Source organism: Tursiops truncatus, chromosome 8, assembly GCF_011762595.2.
Source record: "Tursiops truncatus isolate mTurTru1 chromosome 8, mTurTru1.mat.Y, whole genome shotgun sequence".
Classification (NCBI taxonomy): domain Eukaryota; kingdom Metazoa; phylum Chordata; class Mammalia; order Artiodactyla; family Delphinidae; genus Tursiops; species Tursiops truncatus.
In genome coordinates this window covers 102,554,720-102,574,127 of record NC_047041.1, presented here as the reverse complement: position 1 = coordinate 102,574,127, position 19,408 = coordinate 102,554,720, and the positions used below count along the sequence as shown (strand labels likewise).

The following is a 19,408-nucleotide window of genomic DNA, read 5'->3' as shown; positions in this document are numbered from 1 at the left end:
TAGCGGCAGTAGCAGCAGTAGCAGCAGTGACAGGCAGGGGGGTGCGAGCCAACGAGCACGCGCACCGTGGACACGCACGTGGAGAGCGGACGTGGAGGGGCTCGCGGGGATCCACCGGGGCCCAGGCCGGCTCCCGAGGTCACCCGGATACGCGGCCACTGCAGAGCCCACGGGTGGCTCCTGGTCACGCCCGAGGCCCGGGCCGGCGCGGACCCGCCGCGCAGCCCCCCGGCGCCGCCGCAGTGCACTCACCCTGGCACAGGCGCGCGCGCCCCCGGCCACCCTGGCGCCCCTGCATCCTGCACCGCACTGGCGCCTGCTGCCGCTGCGCGAACCGTCACTCTGCAGACAGCCAGACAAAGCGCCAGCCCGCGGGCCCCTTCACCATCTCCCAGAGACGAGAAAGTCTTCGTCACATGTCGCTGGGCACCCTCCCGAACACACCCACGCATGTCCACACACCCACACGTCCCCGCACCCACAGGCAGGGCCGGGTGCAAACCCGCACTGTTGCTGGGACCCTTGCATTCACAGACACACGCTGAAGGTCATAACCGTTCTGCATTGCCAAGTCACGTGGAGGGTCCCCAACAGACACGGGCCTTGCGGGGGGAGGGGAGGGTTTGGGGCGTCGCCTCCCCCTCCCCCCAGGAACGGCTCCCGCGGGGTGGGGCCGAGAGGGCTCGGCCTTGGGTCTGGCGCCGTGCTCCGCCCCCGCTGCCGGCCCCTCCCTCTTTCCCGGGCTCCCCGCCCTGCCTGGTGCGCTCCGGAGCCAACCGGTCTCCGCCTCCGACCCAATTGGTGTGCGCGGCGCGGTTCCCAGCTGGCCGGCGGTGGCACGCTGTTTCAAGCTGTGCGTCAGTGGTCCTGGCTGTGCCGGCGGCCCCTCCGTCCAGCTTCTGCCCCTACCGGGCCATTTCCCTGGAAGAGTGGCCCGGGACAAGCTCGGCTTAGACGGATCAGCTGAGAAGGGGCTCCCGGGGTGTGTGTGTTAGTGGCGGGCGGGGGGGGGGGCGGAGGCGTGAGTTCCCTGCTTTCTACCTCCGAGATCCGGGGCTTGGGTGGGAGCGCTGAGGGCTGAGAACCAGGTCGGGCACTTTGGTCTTTCGTCGTGGCTGCCCAGATGGGAAACAAGGCAAGTCACCACCTCCCCCAAGTATTTCCTGGTCCTCAGGCTACTCAGATCCTTTCCCTTACCTCAGGGAAACAGACGGAACTCTAATCCTGCCTGGTACACCAGGTAACCTTGGACAAGTTTTTTAACCACTGAGACAATTTTCTTATCTATGCCAAAGAATATTAATTTTACGTGCTTCATAGGGCTGAGAGGAGAAGAAATGAAGCAGCCTGTGAGGGGCTGAGCCACCTGGCCGCTGGAAGCCATTCTTACCGTTGCCACTCCCCCGGCCTCGGCTGTTGCATTTGTAAAATGAAGGCACTGGATCCTAGCCCAGGTCAACTCTTGCTCAGTGGCATTAGATATCCCCTTGTTCCTCTTCTCCCCATCAAAAATGTTTTCATTCACTCTAAACGTACGTGTTTACTGGCATCCATCGTGTTCCACTCTGTGCAGGGAGTTGGGGTACATCAGGAACCAGATGGGCCTGGTTGCTATCCCCATGGAGTACAGATGGGATGACAGAGGCTCCGAAAATTACAAAGGGGGAGGGGTCTACAAAAGGGACATGCAGGGTGGGACAGGGGAGGCCTCTTAGGATCCTTCCCACCCCTAGGTGGCTCTAGGTTCTTCAGATGGTTTAACTGGTTTCTTCATCTCAAATGCCATGCCTTGGCGCAGGTGAAATGTCCCCATCTCTTTAAGAGGAGCATTGACTAGTCTCAGGGGCAGACAGGCAGACTGGTCACACCAGACAGGCACGAGGCAATGTCGGCTGGGCCCCACTCTGCAGTGGCCACCAGTGGGATGCTGGCTGGGGAGGCACCCTTCCCATTCCGGGCCTCCAGGTGATAGGAGCCCTGGGGGAACAGGTAGGATCTCACAGTAGCAGCAGGGCCCAGCAGCTCATGCTGGGCCTGGAGTCCCTACTGAAGGTGCCACCAGAGATCACGAATGGGTGACACATGGAGCTGCCTTCTCTGAAGTAACAGCCAGGCTGTAGCCATATGGTCATAGGCACACGTACACTGGAATCCCTTCCACTTGCAGTCATGGGGCATCTCTCAGCGCTGGCTCCCAGGCCCCCATGTGGCCTCTAGGTTGGACTTTACCCTGCCCTAGCGTCATTCTGTCACCCAGCTGTTTAACGAGCAGACCTGGGGGCCCTTGTGCACAAAGCACGTGGGCACCGGTCCCTCAGACAGCACCCATGCTCCCGGGCATGTGAGGGATACAGACAAGCGAAAGATGATGAGGCTGAGGGAGGAACTTTCCAACAGCTGATCCCATGGAGTCCTAGAAAGGGAGCATCCGGCTCCACTATGAGGGTGGGGGATGAGGACAAAGGTGGTCTTCGAGTTCAGACTTCCAGAAAGAGCTTACCAGGCAGGTGTGGAGGTGTGAGAGCACAAGGCAAGATTGGTGTGGCTAGAGGTGGCCATGATGACGAAGCCCGGCAGAGGGCATGGCCTGAGGACAGGGGTCACAGAGTCTAGAGATGGCTGTGGTAGAGTCGTCTGGCTTGACCAGTGGCACAGGAGTCGGGGGTGAGGGTGATTTTAGTGGAGGTTTTGGTAACTGGGTAGATGGTGAGACACCCAGCAGAAGGCAGAGGACTGGGTGAGAGAAGCTGATTTTGGACCTGATGAGCTTGTGTGAGGGACACACAAGGACAGATGCCCAGGAGGCATTTCCACTTTGGGTCTGGAGCTGGAGGCCCAGGACAAGGCCACCCAGAGAGAGTGTGCTGTGTGGGAAGAGGCCCAGTGACAGCCCTGAGAACTCCATCCTGCAGGGGTGGGAGGAGCCCCCAGTGGGGACCAGGGAGAAGGAGGGGAGCAAGATGTCTTGGAAGCCCAGGGAGAGAACATCCCGGTGGGAGCTGTTAGCAGGAGAAGGCTGGGAAGGTGGCCCCTTAACTGGAAGGAGGGGCCGTAGGGAGACTATCAGGGCATGGCCGTGTGCTGTGTGTGGCGGGGAGGGTGCTGGAGGCGGGAGCCTCTTTGAAGAGGTGCAGCTAGCAGGGCCAGAGGGGACTGCTTTATGCCGCACCGCTGTGGGGAGGGCCGAATCCATCTAGGCTGTGAGGTGGGAGGAGGTGCTTATTTCCAGATCCCTGAGGAAGGAGGAGGTGGGGCTCAGCACATGCTCCACGGCAAGCAAGGAGGGCAGGACGGGCTCAGGCCCCTCACGGCTTAGGGGACTCTGCCAGAACGGGGGTGGGTCTGGTGAGGAGATGGGGGAACGCCACTCCGCAGGGAGGCTTCAGCCTCAGCATGGTGCCCTGGGGAACTTGGGCAGCTGTGCTAGCCTAGAGTGGCACTTTTAGCCTCTCCTGTCCCTGTCTGTGCTGCACGGTGACACCCTCCCACCCGCCTCTGTCCTGCAGACCAACATCCCCTTCCTGCAGAACGTGCTCAACAACCAGCAGTTCCTGGCAGGCACCGTGGACACCCAGTTCATCGATGAGAACCCGGAGCTATTCCAGCTGCGGCCTGCACAGAACCGGGCCCAGAAGCTGCTGCACTACCTTGGTCCGGCCCCGAGACTGCCCTTCTCTCCCCTCCCAGATGCCTTGCTTCTGGCTCCCTGCCCAGAGAGCTTCCTAGCAGCCCCTGCCTCTGTCCTCAGTCTGGTCCTGCACCTTCTTCCTTTGCTTCACCCTCCCACCCCGCCCACCTTCCTTGCTCCTGATCTTAGAGGCCCCCTTTCCCATCCATGTGGCCGTCACTAGGTCCCCACTGCCTGGACCCAGGAGGCCCTGGCTTTGGAGAGGACGGGCCAGCTGGAAGACCAGGGATCCTGGAGGAATCCCCCCATCCCCGAGCCCAGCAACTCTCTGCCCTCAACTCAGGCTCTGCCCAGCCTGCCCTGACCCACTGCCCACTCTCTCCCCAGGACACGTCATGGTGAACGGCCCAACCACCCCGATCCCCGTCAAGGCCAACCCCAGCCCCACGGACCCTATTGTCCCTGTGGTGCCCATAGGTAGGTGAGATTCATTCTGCCACCTCATAGGGGAGACAAAGAGGAGGCTGCCCCCTGCAGGATGAGTGCTAACGCCCCAGTCTGCCCTAGGCCTGCCCCCAGCTGGTTTCAGAGACATCCTGCTGCGGGAGGGTCCCGAGGGCTTTGCTCGAGCGGTGAGGAACCACCAGGGGCTGCTGCTGATGGACACGACCTTCAGGGACGCCCACCAGTCACTGCTGGCCACGCGTGTGCGAACCCACGATCTCAAAAAGATCTCCCCCTATGTTGCCCACAACTTCAGCAAACTCTTCAGCATAGAGAACTGGGGAGGTAGGCTGGAGGAGGGATGGGATGGGATGTGGGACAGTGCATGGCAGGAATGTGGTATCCACAGTACAGGCAGGCCACTCAGGCTCTCCAGGAATAGCTAGAGATGTTAACACTGAGGGAACGAGTGAGAACGGAACAAGGCACGACATTCATGTGTTTAGCAAATAGTGACTGGTGCCCATTCTAGCCAGTCCTGGTGCTGGGCATGAGATCGCAGAGCTGAGACCCAGGCAGCTCAGGGTCAGGGAGGAGATGCCTGCCTGTTAATTATAGCACAGAGAGTATGGGGTGAGGGCTGTGAAAGCGGATGCAGAGAGGACACAGTAAACCTGAGCTGTCCCAAGAGATCAGCAAAGGAAAAAGTCTGCAGGAATTGTGGCTGGGACGCGAGGGGTGCTGAAGATGAGCAGGGCCTGGTGGTAGGGCCAGAGGCTCAGGCTGCAGAGCTGCAGGGCGTGGTGGGGTCCCCAGGACGTTTCGGGGTTGACCTGGGCCTCTTGGTCCCTGTGCAGGAGCCACATTTGATGTTGCGATGCGCTTCCTGTACGAGTGCCCTTGGCGGCGGCTGCAGGAGCTCCGGGAGCTCGTCCCTAATATCCCGTTCCAGATGCTGCTGCGGGGGGCCAATGCTGTGGGCTACACCAACTACCCCGACAATGTGGTTTTCAAGTGAGCCTGGGGTGGGGTGGGCAGACACTGCACGATGTGGCCCAGCAGGTGCCAGGCCACAATGCAATGGCCTGTGCTCCCCACAGTGGGCTTGAAACCAAGTCTCTCGGTAGCTGTACCCAGCAAGGGCTGCAAGTTACAGTCAGGGAACTGGGAGGGCTTCCAGTGGAGGCCCCAGGAGGGCAGGTGACTTGTCCCAGGCCACGTGGTATAGAGCTGGGGCTGAAACCCAGGCCACACTGTTTCCCTCAGCCTGCCATTCCTTTGCAAAGCAGAATCCCCAGCAGATTCTTCGAACTTGGGCAGACTGAGCTGCACTGCATGCGACTAGCACAGGACAGCTCCGGTCCTTGCCGGATGCTGCTGGGGCGACCCTGCCCAGCCCAGGCTGCCCTGGAGAGGCCTTGTCCACACTATGGACATACTGTGGTGCCCCTGGCTCTGTGGGTGCCACGCCCCCTGCCAGACCCAACCGTCACGTATTATTCCCCAGGGGCTGCAAGTGGGCCAGGAGGCAGAAAAGGATGTGCTGCAGGGAGTGGGATGGCGCTAACCCCTGAGCTCTCCTACCCACTCAGGTTCTGTGAGGTAGCCAAGGAGAATGGCATGGATGTCTTCCGGGTCTTTGACTCCCTCAACTACCTGCCCAACCTGCTGCTGGGCATGGAGGCGGCGGGCAGTGCTGGTGGTGTGGTGGAGGCCGCGATCTCCTACACGGGTGACGTGGCCGACCCCAGCCGTACCAAATATTCACTGCAGTACTACATGGGCCTGGCTGAAGAGCTGGTGCGAGCTGGCACCCACATCCTGTGCATCAAGGTGCCTGGGCCCAGCCCACCCCCAGGAGTCTCCCCACCATGTCCCTCATCCCCCCCATGTCACGCCCCCTCCTCACCGTTTTTCTTTCTCCTCCCCTCTTCCCTTAGGACATGGCAGGGCTGCTGAAGCCAACGGCCTGCACCATGCTGGTCACCTCCCTCCGAGACCGCTTCCCTGACCTCCCATTGCACATCCACACCCACGACACGTCAGGGGCAGGCGTGGCAGCCATGCTGGCCTGTGCCCACGCAGGCGCTGATGTGGTAGACGTGGCAGCTGACTCCATGTCTGGAATGACTTCACAGCCCAGCATGGGGGCCCTGGTGGCCTGTACCCGAGGGACTCCCCTGGACACAGGTAGGAACAGCCACAGCCCAAGGCCATTCCCCTCTCAGAGCTGCAGCCCTCACCAGTCCCAGCAGAGCTGGGCATATCCTAGAATCCAGATGCTCCGGCCTGGCCTGGTCTTGCCTTCCATCAGCCACGTCTGCGATGTGGCCTGACCTGGCCCTGGGGTCCTGGGAGGAGCATCTGGAAGCTCAGCACATTTCCAAGCCCTCTCCGCCTCTGGCCTCCCTGCAGGGGTGCCCCTGGACCGTGTGTTTGACTACAGTGAGTACTGGGAGGGGGCCCGGGGACTGTATGCGGCCTTTGACTGCACGGCCACCATGAAGTCTGGCAACTCTGATGTGTATGAGAATGAGATCCCAGGGGGCCAGTACACCAACCTGCACTTCCAAGCATATAGCATGGGGCTCGGCTCCAAGTTCAAGGAGGTCAAGAAGGCCTATGTGGAGGCCAACCAGATGCTGGGCGACCTCATCAAGGTGAGCCAGGCCCAGTGCTCTTACCCCCGCCTCTGGGCCTCTATACGGTGCCTGGCACCCTAACCCAGGGGTCCCCTCTCCTCAGGTAACCCCCTCCTCCAAGATCGTGGGGGACCTGGCCCAGTTTATGGTGCAGAATGGGCTGAGCCGGGCAGAGGCCGAAGCTCAGGCAGAAGAGCTGTCCTTCCCCCGCTCAGTGGTGGAGTTCCTGCAGGGGTACATTGGCATCCCCCACGGGGGGTTCCCTGAGCCCCTTCGCTCCAAGGTAAGGAAGGCCCAGCACAATGTGGTGGGGCGGAGGGGAGTCCAGGAATCAGGCCTGACCCTCTGCTTTGCACCCCAGGTGCTAAAGGACCTGCCAAGGGTGGAGGGACGGCCCGGAGCCTCCCTCCCTCCCCTGGATCTGCAGGCACTGGAGAAGGGGCTGATAGAACGGCATGGGGAGGAGGTGACCCCGGAGGATGTACTCTCAGCGGCCATGTACCCCGACGTCTTTGCCCACTTCAAGGACTTCACTGCCACCTTTGGTCCCCTGGACAGCCTCAACACCCGCCTCTTCCTGCAGGGACCCAAAATTGCAGAGGAGTTTGAGGTCAGTGGCTCTGGCACCCATCTGCACTCCACCCCAGCACTCCTGCTATCCCTAAGGACCCCAGCACATCTAGAGTGCCAGGCTTTGGCTTGGCCGTCACTGGGCCTCGTGAGCTATGGGTTCACAAAGTACCCTTAAGAGACCAGGGAGCTAGGCCTTTACAAGGGAGGAGCTGAGACCCAGAGAGGGGGGACTTGCCTGGGATTGGGTCAGGGGGTTGCCCTCCCCGCACCTGCCCCCATCCCAGCTCTGAGCCTCCACACCCTCCCTGCAGGTGGAGCTGGAGCGAGGCAAGACGCTGCACATCAAAGCCCTGGCCATAAGTGACCTGAACCGGGCCGGCCAGAGGCAGGTCTTCTTCGAGCTCAATGGACAGCTGCGATCCATTCTGGTCAAGGATACTCAGGCCATGAAGGTACAGCCCCCCCCACAGGGCCAGCCAGGCGGTGGGGATGGGCAGGGCCTGGTGTCTCACGTCCTCTCCCCTGTCTGCAGGAGATGCACTTCCACCCCAAGGCCCTGAAGGATGTGAAGGGCCAGATTGGGGCACCCATGCCTGGGAAGGTGATAGACATCAAGGTGGCAGCAGGGGACAAGGTGACCAAGGGCCAGCCTCTGTGTGTGCTCAGTGCCATGAAGATGGAGACTGTAGTGACTTCGCCCGTGGAGGGCACTGTCCGCAAGGTCCACGTGACTACAGACATGACACTGGAGGGTGACGACCTCATCCTGGAGATTGAGTGATCTTGCCCCAGACTGGCAGCCTGGCCATCCCCACCCCAAGCCTTCAAGGTGCTGTGCTGCCAGGGCAGGCCCAGGCCAGCCAGTGCCCGAGGGCAGGAAGGGCGGGCCCTGGAGCTCCTGTCCTCAGTTGTTTGTGGCAGGAGAGACACTGCCTGTGGTGGCCCATGCCTTTCCTCCTGCCCTCTGTCCTTTTCCTGCCGGTGGACAGTTGCTCACATATTCATCCCTTGCCAAATAAGGGTCCCCCCCTGCTGGAGACTACAGGTGGGGGTGCAGGCAGGCCTGGGACCTAGGGAAGCAGACTTAGGGGCCCTGCCTCCTGCAGGGGAAACCTAAGTCCCAGGTCTGAGAACTTCACTCAATAAAACTGGCTTTCCCCTTCCCTCCATTCTGGGTCCTGTGCAGCCCACCCCACCCTAGTGCCACACGGCAGAGGGGCAGGGCTGCCTCTTGGACTCCCCCCTGGGCAGGGGGGCAGTCAGTTGTATCTTCCTCCTAGGAGGGTAGTGAGGATGACAACAGTGGCCCTGGTTTTACGTCACTACTAAGTGCCTATTGTATACACACCCCAAATAGGATAATCTAGTTGTCACTGAGAGCTTGGGCTGGGGAAGGGGTTGTTCCAAGCACTTAACACCTATTAACTCAACACCTGTTAACATTTTCACCCATTTTATAGACACAGAAATGGAGTCATAGGCAGGTTAAATAACTTGTCCAGGACCTGACTGACAGCTAGTTAAGAGGCAGAGAGAGTTCAAACCCAGGCTGCTGGTGGACTTGCTTCTCAACTACACTGCTTTATTTTCTAAGCTGGGACCAACCCACCACCCTATCCAGAACTAGATGCAAACAGACACCACTTTCTAGAGGCAGACGAGACCCTTGGGTGTGGGAACCTCTGGGTGTGGATTTTGGTGGGAGGTTAGAAGCACTGGACTGAGTCCCAGGATCTAATCCTGCCTGACCCCCTGACCCCCAAATCAGCCCTCGGGAGAATCCCAATTCTTCCCTGCAGTTCCCTCACCTGTGGGGTGGGACAGCAATCCTGCCCATGTCACTGCACCGCTGCCCACCGCACAGGGGAGGTAAGGATGGTGAGTAAAGAGAAAGGCAGGGGGATCCTGGGCAGTTCCTGAGCAGGAGCATAAGGAAGAGGAGGGACAGAGCCCAGATCCCCTGACCCTCAGGGGACCAGGCAGGAAGTACATCCCAGCACCCTGCCAGCCTAGTGCTCTCAGGGTACTACACCTAACCTTTGGTGTGGTCCTGGGCCGCCGCCTCTCTCGACTCCCAGATCCCAAATGTACCCTCTAAAACCAGCCTGTACTCAATTCCTTGGCTTCCCTGACAGCTGCTACACAGGCTGGGGGAGAGGAAAGCTCTCCAGGGAGGTAGGTATGTGACTGTCACGATGCCCTTTTAGATCCAGTTTAGCCACAGCCAACCTGCGGGAGCTCTGGGGAGTGACTGCACAGCGGTTTCCTTTCCTTCGACAACCAGCCTCAGGGAAGGGGACTTGGGACAATCTCCTTGAGTCTGGAATGGGACCTAAAGGGATAACATTAAGAATGTTTAAAAAAAAGTGGGGGGGTGTCCTAGGGGCAGCGGAATGAGACTATAAGAACCATTCCAAAAACACGATGAAGAGCAGGTAAAACACTACCAAGTTCTAGAAAGAACCCTGAGTTACAGTGTTGCTTGGCAGGGTTGCTTATGCTTGCTGGACCTTTGTTCTGGGTTCCTCCAGAGACCAAACGACTGGCACGGTGGCAGAGGTCTGAGGTGGAGAGAGCCAAAGAAGCCTCCCAGGTGACTGAACTTCCAGTTTACACTTATTTCCTCTTGTGTAATGTGAGGCTGGTAGACTTCGGGGAGGTCCTGGTGGAAGGCCCATAGTGGACTCCCCCACCCTCTCAGAGGCTGGAGGCTCCGTCACTGGGGTCAAGGCCCTGGGTTCTACTCTGATCCTGGTAGATAGGCACAGGTCCCAGGATGAGCTGGGCCCACACCTGGTACCTGGTCCCAGGCCCACCTGTGCTAGGACTTGGGGCCTTGCTCAGGAAGGAGAAAGCTGCAGACCCAGGGCAACCACAGGCTCCCATCCTGTCTGGTACTTCAGGGAACTATGCCTACCAGGCTTCCCTGCCTAGAGGTTAGTGTTCAAGGTAGCCAGGACCAGGTGAGGGGCATATTCCCAAGACCCCAAAGAGACTAATTCCCAAAGGTCCAAGGCCATGTTACCCAAGTTAAATCTCTTTAATATCCCAATACAAAGTCCTGATGCAAAAAGACAATGAGAAAACCCTGGGAAGGTGGGGGGAGGGTTTTTGTAAATTCCACCCCCGAGCAGCTTTTCAGAGGCAGGGGGGACAGAGCAGCTCAGAGAAGCAACAGTCCAAAGTGAGGAAGGGAGTGCACGGCTCCTGGGACCCGCCCCTTGTCCCCTCACTCCTGGCTGCTCCTCAACCCCCTTTCAGGAGGGGCCACATCCTTTGGATATCTACTCCTTTCTCTTGGTCCCTGGGATTCAACTAGCTCTGGCTTCAATCCCCTACAAAAATTCCTGAGTTCTCGGGGACCCCAGCCAGCTCCTCCCCTGCAGTACCCCTTGATGGGGAGGGGCTGGGAAGCCCATGAGAGTTCATAGGAGTGTGTACAGGAGCGTGGGTCAGGAACACAGGGGAGCCTCTGAGTCCCCTGCCCGCTCCAAAAGCACACAAAGGGGAAGGCTGCCGTAGAGCTTAGGGTCCGTGAGGGGCTGGAGCAGAAGCAGGAAGAATCCCACACCCAGGGCATAGCCTGCCAGCAGGAGCCGCCTCTGCGGATGCTCCAGGGCCGCACATACGGCAGGAAAGCCCATGTAATTGCAGAAGGAGTGGCAGAGAACCGGCCCAATCAGGTGTCCTGGGGAGGGGAGACAGAGTAGCTCATGGAGCAGCCCCACCACCTCCCCGGGCCCTTCCAGGGCTAAGACCCTTCATCCCCTGAAACAGGAGATCACTGCCCCACCCATCCACCCACACACCACAGCCTGTGCTTCCTGCCAGCTCTCAAACCACAGCAGGCCGAGGGCCCAGGCTCAGCCTGTCTCAAGGACTGCGGTAGAAGAAACTTGTCGCTCCTAGAACAGACACAGATTCCCATTCTCCCACCCACTCCTGTGGGCCCTTGAGCCCCAGGGTACCCGAGAGACTGAGGACCAACCTGTGCGAATGAAGAGGAAAGCAGTGTAGGCACCGAAGACAGCTGTGTAGGAGAACTGGAACGCTGGAGACGGGGAGGCCTCGAGTGACCACACCTGCATGCCCTTCCTGCCCCAGCACTGCACACCCATCAGCCAGAGACAACCCCTTCCCCTGGGGGCAGTGGCTGCCTGCCCCAGTACCTAGGCTGTTCTCTACACCCCAACTCCCATGGTCAGCGGCCCCTCCAATACTGCAGCCCTCTGTTCCCCATTCTTCCTCCAGAGTGACTTATCAGGGACACCCTCACACACCCAACCCAGGACTGCCCCAGGCAAGCTCTCTAGGACTCACCTGCAGACAAGAAGATGCTCCCCACACTGCTCTGGCGGAAACGAAGCTGCTCAAAAATGTGGTGAAAATGGGCTGAGGAAGATGAGAACCACATCACATTCCTCCCAGCCTGCCCTATAGGCCCTGCCCTTGCCCCAAACCCCATTCTTGGTTCCCATGCCAGGAACATTTCAGTAGGACCAGGCTGGACAAACTCACCAACTCCAAAGAAGAGTGGGCAGGTGAACACAGCAGGGCCCAGGCCTGTGCACGGTGCTAACATGGGCAGCATGCAGGCCCGGAACACCAGCTCCTCTGTCAGGGGGGCGATCACTTGGTTCCGCAGCCAGCGCATGTCTGTGAGGCAGCGGGCCCAGGAGCGAGGGGCTAGGGAGGGGATTCAGGGCAAGCAATGAGTGACTAGCTATTGAACAAAATGACCCTAGAGGCCCCAAGGGCCCCTCTGCCACAACCTCCCCCTGGCCAAACTCAGCTTAGGCATAAATACTTGTGAGAACAGGAAAGGGTCAAATTTTCTTATCGGACCTAGTATAAAACAGCGTCTCAAGGGGACCGAAAGGGAAGGCATTAGTAGCTGAGGCAAGGTGTCCTGACTGTAAACTCTGGAAACATCAAAACTTGCCCAAAACCAGCTCTAGTTCGGGAAACCAAAGGTTAAAGGAAGTAACGGACAATGCTTTCTTGTCCACGACAAGTACTGCCTGGGGTCCCTACAGGCCTCACTGGACATCAGGAACTAACTTTTTGAGACCACCGGATATGTGCTCCCGCTTTACTGATGAGGAAACAGAACATCTCATGTCTCATGTCCAGGACCCACCATAAGCACACTGATCCCCTTACCTCATTGTCCTGGACTGCCTGTACCTACTTTTTTCCTTGGCCCTGAGGACTCACCTAGGACAACCTTCAACCTATCTGCCAGGTCACAGGGGCAATCCATAGAGAGCTGCATCAGTGGACCCAGGAAAAGGATCTGGGGGCAGAAAAACAGGAGCGATCAAAGGAAAGTTTCAAACCATAATCCACTGCCCTTGCCCAGACATGGCTTCATGAGACTTCAAGCTTCCATAGATGCATACCCGAGGGCCCTGAGCCATCTCACAATTCTTGTCTCCCATCAGTCAAAAGCTGGATACAATCAGGATTAGAATAAAAGGCCACGTAAAGAAGCGTCACGCTAATAACAAAGAGCAGAGAAGGAAAAATAAAGCAAGAGCACTCACCATGGTCAGCAGCAGGGGCAGCAGCGCTGCTGGAAAAATGCCCTCCAGCCTGAATCCCATCAGGGTGAGCAGGGATGTGCCTGGCTGAGCCACAGGAAAGGGGGCATCAGTCTTGCTTCCTCCCCCAATGAGCCCTGAGACCTCTCGCCCGCTGCCCTCTGCCCCGCCTCCTTCGCACCTGGATGCCTGTAAGTTCCCTCCAGAGTAGCACGCAGAGGGGCGAGAGACTTGACACTACCAGGACACTGGTGAAGCGCCGCTTGATTACGGCAGGATGGTCCCTATGAAGGAGGCAGTAAATTCAAGGGGACCACAACCACCTCCTGACAGCGCGGCCCCACCCTCTGTTCGCCCAAGCTCCGCCCATAGCCCCGCCTCGTGGAGGCGCGGATTTTGGCTGCGCGCGCGCGCCCGCGCGCGCGCAGCCCCCGCACCTGGGCAGCTCGCTCTTCCAGACGTAGAGGCTGCCCACATAGGAGCAGGCGAGGCTGAGACAAGAGAACACGGACACCCAGCAGCACAAACCGGGGCCTGGACCGCCCAGAGCCGCCGACTCGGGCTGCCGCTCCGGCCGCGACACCGACAGCAGGCGAAGCCCGTCCCCGCCCAGCGCCGCCATCGCGCCCGGACCCGCGGCGCGCCCCAGTGACGCGGTCCCGCCGCTGCCAGGCCCGCTCCGGCCGGAAGCGTGGTGACGTCACCCGGCGGCTCGGGCTCCAGCCCCGCCCCCGACTCCTCCCCGACACTGAAGCAGAAACTGCGCGCGCAGAGTAGGTTTATTGAACTACAGACAACATGCGGCCCCGGCAGCGGCAGGGCAGACGTGGAGGCGGCGGGAGGGGGCCCGATTCAGGACGCAGAGCCGGGACTTAGCCACTCGGACAGATTGGAGATTTCCTGCAGCCACAGCGCGTCCTGCGGGAGGAAAGGGGGCCCGGGGTGAGGACCCCTTGGCAGCGGCCGGGTCCCCGCCCTCCCGCCGCTCCCTCCCCTGCGCGGCCTTAGCCCGGTTACCTCCAGGCCGCTCCTGGGGCCCGTCCTGTTTCTGCTAGGGGTCAGGGGAGCCGCGGTGGGTTCCGCGCGGCCCAAGGCGGCCTCTGACGGGTTCAGGGCCCGAGGGGAGCGGAAAGCCCGCGTCTCCTCCACTCCTTGGCGGAGGCTGCCTCTTTTGAGACTCTTGTTTTCTACTTGCCCGCTGGTCCCTAGGAGAAAACAAGCCCGCTCCCATGTCCTGTGCTAGGACGACCCTTGGGGGAAACCTGGGAGAAAGGGAGGAGCTGGAGTCCGGCTCTCTTAGCCCTCCCACCTCAGGACCCTTTCATCTGGTCCTGTCCGGATCAAAACCCGGCAGCTCCGGGTCTTCAGGGTCAGGCTGAGGCTGCACAATGGCTTCGGGGTCTCTCTGTAGCCACTGAGCTGGGCCTGGGAAGAGGCATCTGGGATTGAACCAAGCCCTCACTTGGGGCTTGCGCCCACTTGGTCACTTCACACAGATTCCTCGTGGAGTCTGCACCATCCAGCTCCTCCCTCCCTGCCAAACTGTGATTCCCCTGCCAGAAAGCCGGCCTCACCTCTCTCCCCCTTTGTTGGGCACGCTGCTTAGGCAGTGCAAACTTAAAGTAAGTTTGGATCTACAGGTTCTTCCTGAGCACGTCCTAGGAATGTAGATCAATGAGCTGTTCCCTGGGTGAAGCTCACAGATGCTAGGAACGATGCAGAAGTGTGTACAAAGTCCAGGGGTAAAACAAAGAAGCTGTTAACCATCTCTGTAAGTGAAAAATGTTTCCTTGAGGAAATGTCTGAGATGGGTTTTGAAGGATGAAGAGTAATACACCAGACTGACAAGGCAGAGGAAAGGATTAACAGGCTGAAAGGGTTAAGCAAACACCCAAAGGCATTAAACAGTATCCCACACAAAATGCAAAGTGTAGGGGGGGGTCCAAGGAGATGAATCTGAATGGGTTAGTGGGAATCAGAGAAGGCTAAGAAATGGATTTTTATCTGTAGGAAATAGGAAGGCAGTGAAGAATTTTTAAACACTGGAGATATATTGTTAATTTTGTATTTCAGAAAAGTCATCATTCGTCAAAGGTGTGGCTTAGAGTCAGCTTAGAGGAGGGAAGACCTCAAGAGCCCAGAAGAAGTGAAGGCAGCGGGGATGGAGGAGTCAGAAGTATTCATAAGGCCGAATTGACAAGCCTTGGTAGTAGACTGGATATGAAACATTAGAATGGGGGGCAGTTCAAACGAGTCTCAGGTTTCAGATGTGAAAAACTGGATAGGTTGTGCTAGTAGTCATGACAGAGACTGAAGAAAGAAGAGCTGATTTTGGGTGTGTGTGCAGAGGGCAAGATATCAGGAGAAAGGAAATTGAGGTACCAGTGGGACCGCCATATGTAGCAGCCTAGTGAGCAGATATATCTCCCACCTAACACTCAGGAGAGACCTGGAATGGTCATACCAGCTGAGGAGTCTTCTGCCCAGAGGCAGGGGTCAACGCCTGGGATGGAAGAGAGCAGCTAGGGAGGGACTGCAGTATGAGCACTATTTGGGGGTGGCCAGAGGAAGCTAGTCGAAGAGAGAAGAGATGGGGAGAACCTGATGAGTCATAGTCTCACAGTGCCAAGCTCTGCAAATAGTCCAGGTGTGATAAAGATGAATGCACAGTCATCAGTTTGGTAATTAAGAGGCCTTCCCAAACAAGAGACTTTGCAGTTCAGAGGCCACAGGGAAGGCAGGTGCCCTGGGTTAGGGAGAGAATGAAAGAAAGAGAGGGAAACAGTGTAGCTTGCTTTTTTGAGAACCTTGATTGAGATATGATGGAGAGAGACAGGTGGGAGAAGTTCAAGATCATGGGAGATATCCTTTTGAAGATGGACCTCCTGAGGGAAAGGAACTCAGAAAAGAAGTTGAAGGTGCAGAGATGATAACGTGCTACCATGAAAGCAGTAAGGATAATGCCACCCCTTAGCCTGGAGGGGGTGAGTCCCTATGCTGATAAGGTTCTGGCAGTGGGGGGAGTACAAACTGGGTGAGTTTACTGAAAAAAGAGATTAGTAAGTGAAGTAGGAGGCTAAATCAGGAGGACGAGGCTTGGTAGTTTTTTAAAAGAATGGAGTGGCGGGCTTCCCTGGTGGCGCAGTGGTTGAGAGTCCGCCTGCCGATGCAGGGGACACGGGTTCGTGCCCCGGTCCGGGAGGATCCCACATGCCACGGAGCGGCTGGGCCCGTGAGCCATGGCCGCTGAGCCTGTGCGTCCGGAGCCTCTGCTCCGCAGCGGGAGAGGCCACAACGGTGAGAGGCCCTCGTACCACAAAAAAAAAAAAAAAAAAAGGATGGAGTGGCCACTGAGGAGAAGGCCAGGAAGACAATGGAAAGAATTGACAAACTGAAGGCTCCTCAGGGAATGGACCACAGGTGTACAGTGGCATCACACACTTAGTGATTTTCTTCAGTGTAGCTGCCCATGTGGAACATAGGACTGACGGCAACTAGAGTTGCAGCTCTGTAAGGCAGAGCAGCTCAAACACTCTTCTAGGGGGCGGTCCACCAGATCATAAACACCTAGATTTTAAGGCTTATGTTGCATTGTAGAGAAAGCATGAGCTATAGAGGCAGCAGGAGTTCAGATCCTCCTCCTGCTAAGTGCTCTATCCTATCTCTGAACCTGGGTTGTCTCTTGTGAGAGGGGGCCAATGCTACCCACCCCAAAGGGTCACCGTGAGAGTGGTCACTGGAAGAGCCTAGCATCTCCCTGGGTCCACAGAAGGTGCTGAATTAAATGTTAATTTTTTTCTTCTAAGGAAAGTACTTATTCTTTTGTCTTTTCACTACATAAATAGTGAATCGTATGTGGTGAATGCTGAATTGTGCTATATGATACACTTCCATTCTTCTAAATCTCCAAATCTAAATTATAGATTCTTGGCTTTGTACCAGCCTTTGCTGCAGGGTTCTTTTTGGGAGGAACAGCCCCCACAACATTTAAAATACAGTTTAATTGACAGAATGATTCAGAAACACATCTTAGGCCTAAGCACAGACGCCATGCAGTATGTTGTAGCTGTTACCCTGGAGAGAGGAATTTTACCAACAAAGCACGCTGCTGAAAGCAGTCCCCAAATTCCCTCAAGCCCAGGCATTGTTAGGTCCGACAGTGCATCCCCACCAGCCTGGCTCTGTTAGAGATAGACCAGAGCCAGACTGCCTGGGTTTGAATTCTGGCTCTGTCGTTTACTAGCTGTGTGACCTCAGGTAAGTTTATTGACATCTCTGGGCCTCTGTTTCCACATCTGTAGAATGAGGATAATAATAGTACCATAGTACTGTTTTGAGAATTAAGAGCGTTAATACACTTTCAAATCTCGGACTAGTGCCTGGCACCTGCACCATACCAGTTCAAGCACCAGTGGCTATGATTATTTTCAGACATACACACCTGCTACTGCAGGCCCTGAAGGCTGTTTAAGTGTTGGAGGGAGGGGAAAAGACAATATAATCACCGTCACATTACACACACTGACACCTCCCCATAACATTTATCAAGGTTGAGGTGGTGTCTGCAACCAGGAGCAGACTCCGGAGCCCCAAACACAGTAGTAACCAGAACTAAGGACGGCCACAGTAGCAACACTATAATGATGAAAACATGAAGGAACCAACTGAATTCAGGGCCCTGCCCCATCATGTGCAGCTATCTAACTGCACAAACTGAGAAATTTCTAGTCCTATCGTAGCAGCTTTTGGAAGGGAATGCCTCCTGCTGCCCCAGAATACCCAGAGTGGTGGTGGGAGCCACAACCAAAGCCCAGAACGTTGCTGTGGTGTAAGGTGCTGTCTGAAGGTTTGAAGTCACATCTTTGACTTCCCAGCTTTGATCCAGGGCTCACCTGAAAAGCTGGATGAAACCTTACCTGCAAGGAGCTCCAGGCTGCTGTTCTCATGTGCATCCTCTGTGCTCTGCTCTGCATTATTTTTCTCTGGGAGCAGCTGCTTAAAAAATTAGAAGTCCTAAGTGAGTTTTGCAGAAGCATGAACAAGCCCCAGTGAGATCACGTGCCTGGTGGCTTTGTTGACCTCACAGGGCTTTCCTCCTTCACCTGGAACCCCCTATTACTTCCTCCTGGCTCATGTGAACCCCCTGCCCAGCCCCCAACTTTTAAGACTTCCTTCTTCTTTTGGAGGCTTTGCAGTTCACTCCAGCCATTCCGGGCATTTCCTAGCTTTTCTGAACTCTGGTCACTCATGTACTGTCTGCTCCATTCCTTGGGCTCTTTTAAGTATGCATTGCATGCCCCTTTTCATCAATTTATGTATTTATGTCCATTTCCTACATCTTAAATTCATTGTAAGGTTCATCATGCCTGTATCTCTTTTACAGCTAGCATAGTGCCTTGCACACAGTAAGTGCTCAACAAATGACTGACTGAGGTCAAACATGGGAAGCCACAGGGCACATTTTGTAGTCTTGTGTAGCTTTCAAAGCCCTGCTATTTGGTTCAATTTGGACAGAGAAACAAAGGTCAGAACCCAATCCTCCCAGTTCCTTGTTTTTCAATACAAGTATATAAAAATAGATATCCTCTTCATCAAAATTAAAAACTTTTGTGCTTCAAGGGACACTTGAAAGTGAAAAGTCAACCCACAAGAATGGGAGAAAATATTTGGAAATCATATCTGATAAGGGACTTGTATCCAGAATAAAGAACTCATAGTTCAACTTTAAAATAACAACCCAATAAAAAAATGGGTTTGACAAAGAATTTGAATAGACATTTCTCCAAAGAAGAGATATAAATGGCCAATAAGCACATGAAAAGATGCTCAACATAATTATTCATTAGGGATATGCAAATCAAAGCCACTATGAGATACCACTTTATACCCACTGGGATGGTAGTAATAATAATAGATAATAACAACTGTGGATGAGGATATGGAAAAATTGGAACCATTACACAGTGCTGGTGGGAAAGTAAAATAATGCAGCCAGTTTGGAAAACAGTTTGAGTTACCATATGACCCAGCAATTCTGCCCCTAGCTATACACCAAAGAGAATGACAAACATATGTCCACACACACAAAAATGTTTACATCAGCATTATTCATAATAGCCAAAAAGTGGAAATAACATGTCTATCAACTGATGGATGGATTAAAAAATGTGGTGTATATCCATACAATGGACTATTACTCAACCATAAAAAAGGAATGTACTGTTACCTGTTACAACATGGATGAACCTTGAAAACATTATGCTAAGTGAAAGAAGCCAGACACAAAAATCCACTTATTGTATGATTCCATTTATATGAAATATCCAGTATAGGCAAATCCACTGAGAGGAAAAGTAAATTAGTGGTTGCCAGGGGACAGGAGATAGGAGAATTGGGACTGACTGCAGATTAGGTACAAGGTTTTTTTCTTTGGCGTGATGGAGATGTTCTGGAATTTACTGGTGATGGCTGCAAACCACAGTGAATATACTTAAAACCACTGAATTGTAAATTTACAGTGGTAAATTTTATGGTATGTGAATTTAACAAAAAAAATGTATTCTATCATATGTTGTTTA

At 55.9% G+C, this 19,408-nt stretch overlaps 3 protein-coding genes across 42 annotated transcripts in view; 1 reads left to right on the top strand and 2 right to left on the bottom strand.

Annotated features, from left to right (window-relative positions):
* PC (pyruvate carboxylase) overlaps positions 1-8,450 on the top strand; it is a 106,645-nt gene extending 98,195 nt beyond the window's left edge. For all 8 annotated transcript variants that reach the window (XM_033861177.2, XM_033861182.2, XM_033861180.2 and 5 more), the window contains 11 exons: positions 3,507-3,651; positions 4,016-4,105; positions 4,196-4,417; positions 4,930-5,086; positions 5,665-5,905; positions 6,013-6,262; positions 6,488-6,732; positions 6,818-6,997; positions 7,076-7,324; positions 7,599-7,739; positions 7,820-8,450. In XM_033861177.2, the coding sequence (XP_033717068.1) occupies positions 3,507-3,651; positions 4,016-4,105; positions 4,196-4,417; positions 4,930-5,086; positions 5,665-5,905; positions 6,013-6,262; positions 6,488-6,732; positions 6,818-6,997; positions 7,076-7,324; positions 7,599-7,739; positions 7,820-8,068 (2,169 nt within the window). In that variant the 3' untranslated portion in view covers positions 8,069-8,450. The remainder of the gene's footprint in view (positions 1-3,506; positions 3,652-4,015; positions 4,106-4,195; positions 4,418-4,929; positions 5,087-5,664; positions 5,906-6,012; positions 6,263-6,487; positions 6,733-6,817; positions 6,998-7,075; positions 7,325-7,598; positions 7,740-7,819) is intronic.
* Positions 224-13,605, bottom strand: RCE1 (Ras converting CAAX endopeptidase 1). Of its 24 annotated transcripts, none has more exons than XR_012333624.1 (10): positions 13,268-13,464; positions 13,012-13,114; positions 12,834-12,917; positions 12,505-12,583; positions 11,806-11,973; positions 11,608-11,653; positions 11,276-11,382; positions 1,042-1,115; positions 757-921; positions 224-342 (listed from the first exon to the last, which is right to left on the bottom strand). XR_012333624.1 is itself a non-coding variant. In XM_073809227.1 (10 exons), exons 1-10 carry the CDS (start codon positions 13,450-13,452, stop codon positions 338-340), a joined length of 972 nt encoding a protein of 323 aa, XP_073665328.1. In that variant the 5' UTR covers positions 13,453-13,464; the 3' UTR covers positions 224-337. The 24 variants fall into 24 exon arrangements, 23 of the variants coding, with proteins under 23 accessions (XP_073665328.1, XP_073665336.1, XP_073665325.1 ...); XM_073809227.1 differs by having other exon boundaries at positions 11,276-11,338; XM_073809235.1 differs by lacking the exon at positions 224-342 and having other exon boundaries at positions 413-921; positions 11,276-11,338; positions 13,359-13,585.
* The window catches only part of TOP6BL (TOP6B like initiator of meiotic double strand breaks), a 92,538-nt gene continuing 86,721 nt past the window's right edge, over positions 13,592-19,408 (bottom strand). For 9 of the 10 annotated variants that reach the window (XM_073809212.1, XM_073809220.1, XM_073809211.1 and 6 more), the window contains 3 exons: positions 17,747-17,825; positions 13,848-14,035; positions 13,592-13,748 (listed from right to left, as the gene is read on the bottom strand). In XM_073809212.1, the coding sequence (XP_073665313.1) occupies positions 13,683-13,748; positions 13,848-14,035; positions 17,747-17,825 (333 nt within the window). In that variant the 3' untranslated portion in view covers positions 13,592-13,682. The remainder of the gene's footprint in view (positions 13,749-13,847; positions 14,036-17,746; positions 17,826-19,408) is intronic. The other variant, XM_073809214.1, reaches the window with a different exon arrangement.

What these genes read in the sequence shown, in the direction of transcription:
- RCE1 (XM_073809222.1), bottom strand. Translation starts at nt 13,452, where the DNA reads ATGGCGGCGCTGGGCGGGGACGGGCTTCGCCTGCTGTCGGTGTCGCGG. An exon ending in TGGAAGAGCGAGCTGCCCAG is followed by an intron (nt 13,115 to 13,267) that starts GTGCGGGGGCTG and finishes CCTCCTTCATAG; the next exon opens with GGACCATCCTGCCGTAATCA. An exon ending in GGGAACTTACAGGCATCCAG is followed by an intron (nt 12,918 to 13,011) that starts GTGCGAAGGAGG and finishes CCTGTGGCTCAG; the next exon opens with CCAGGCACATCCCTGCTCAC.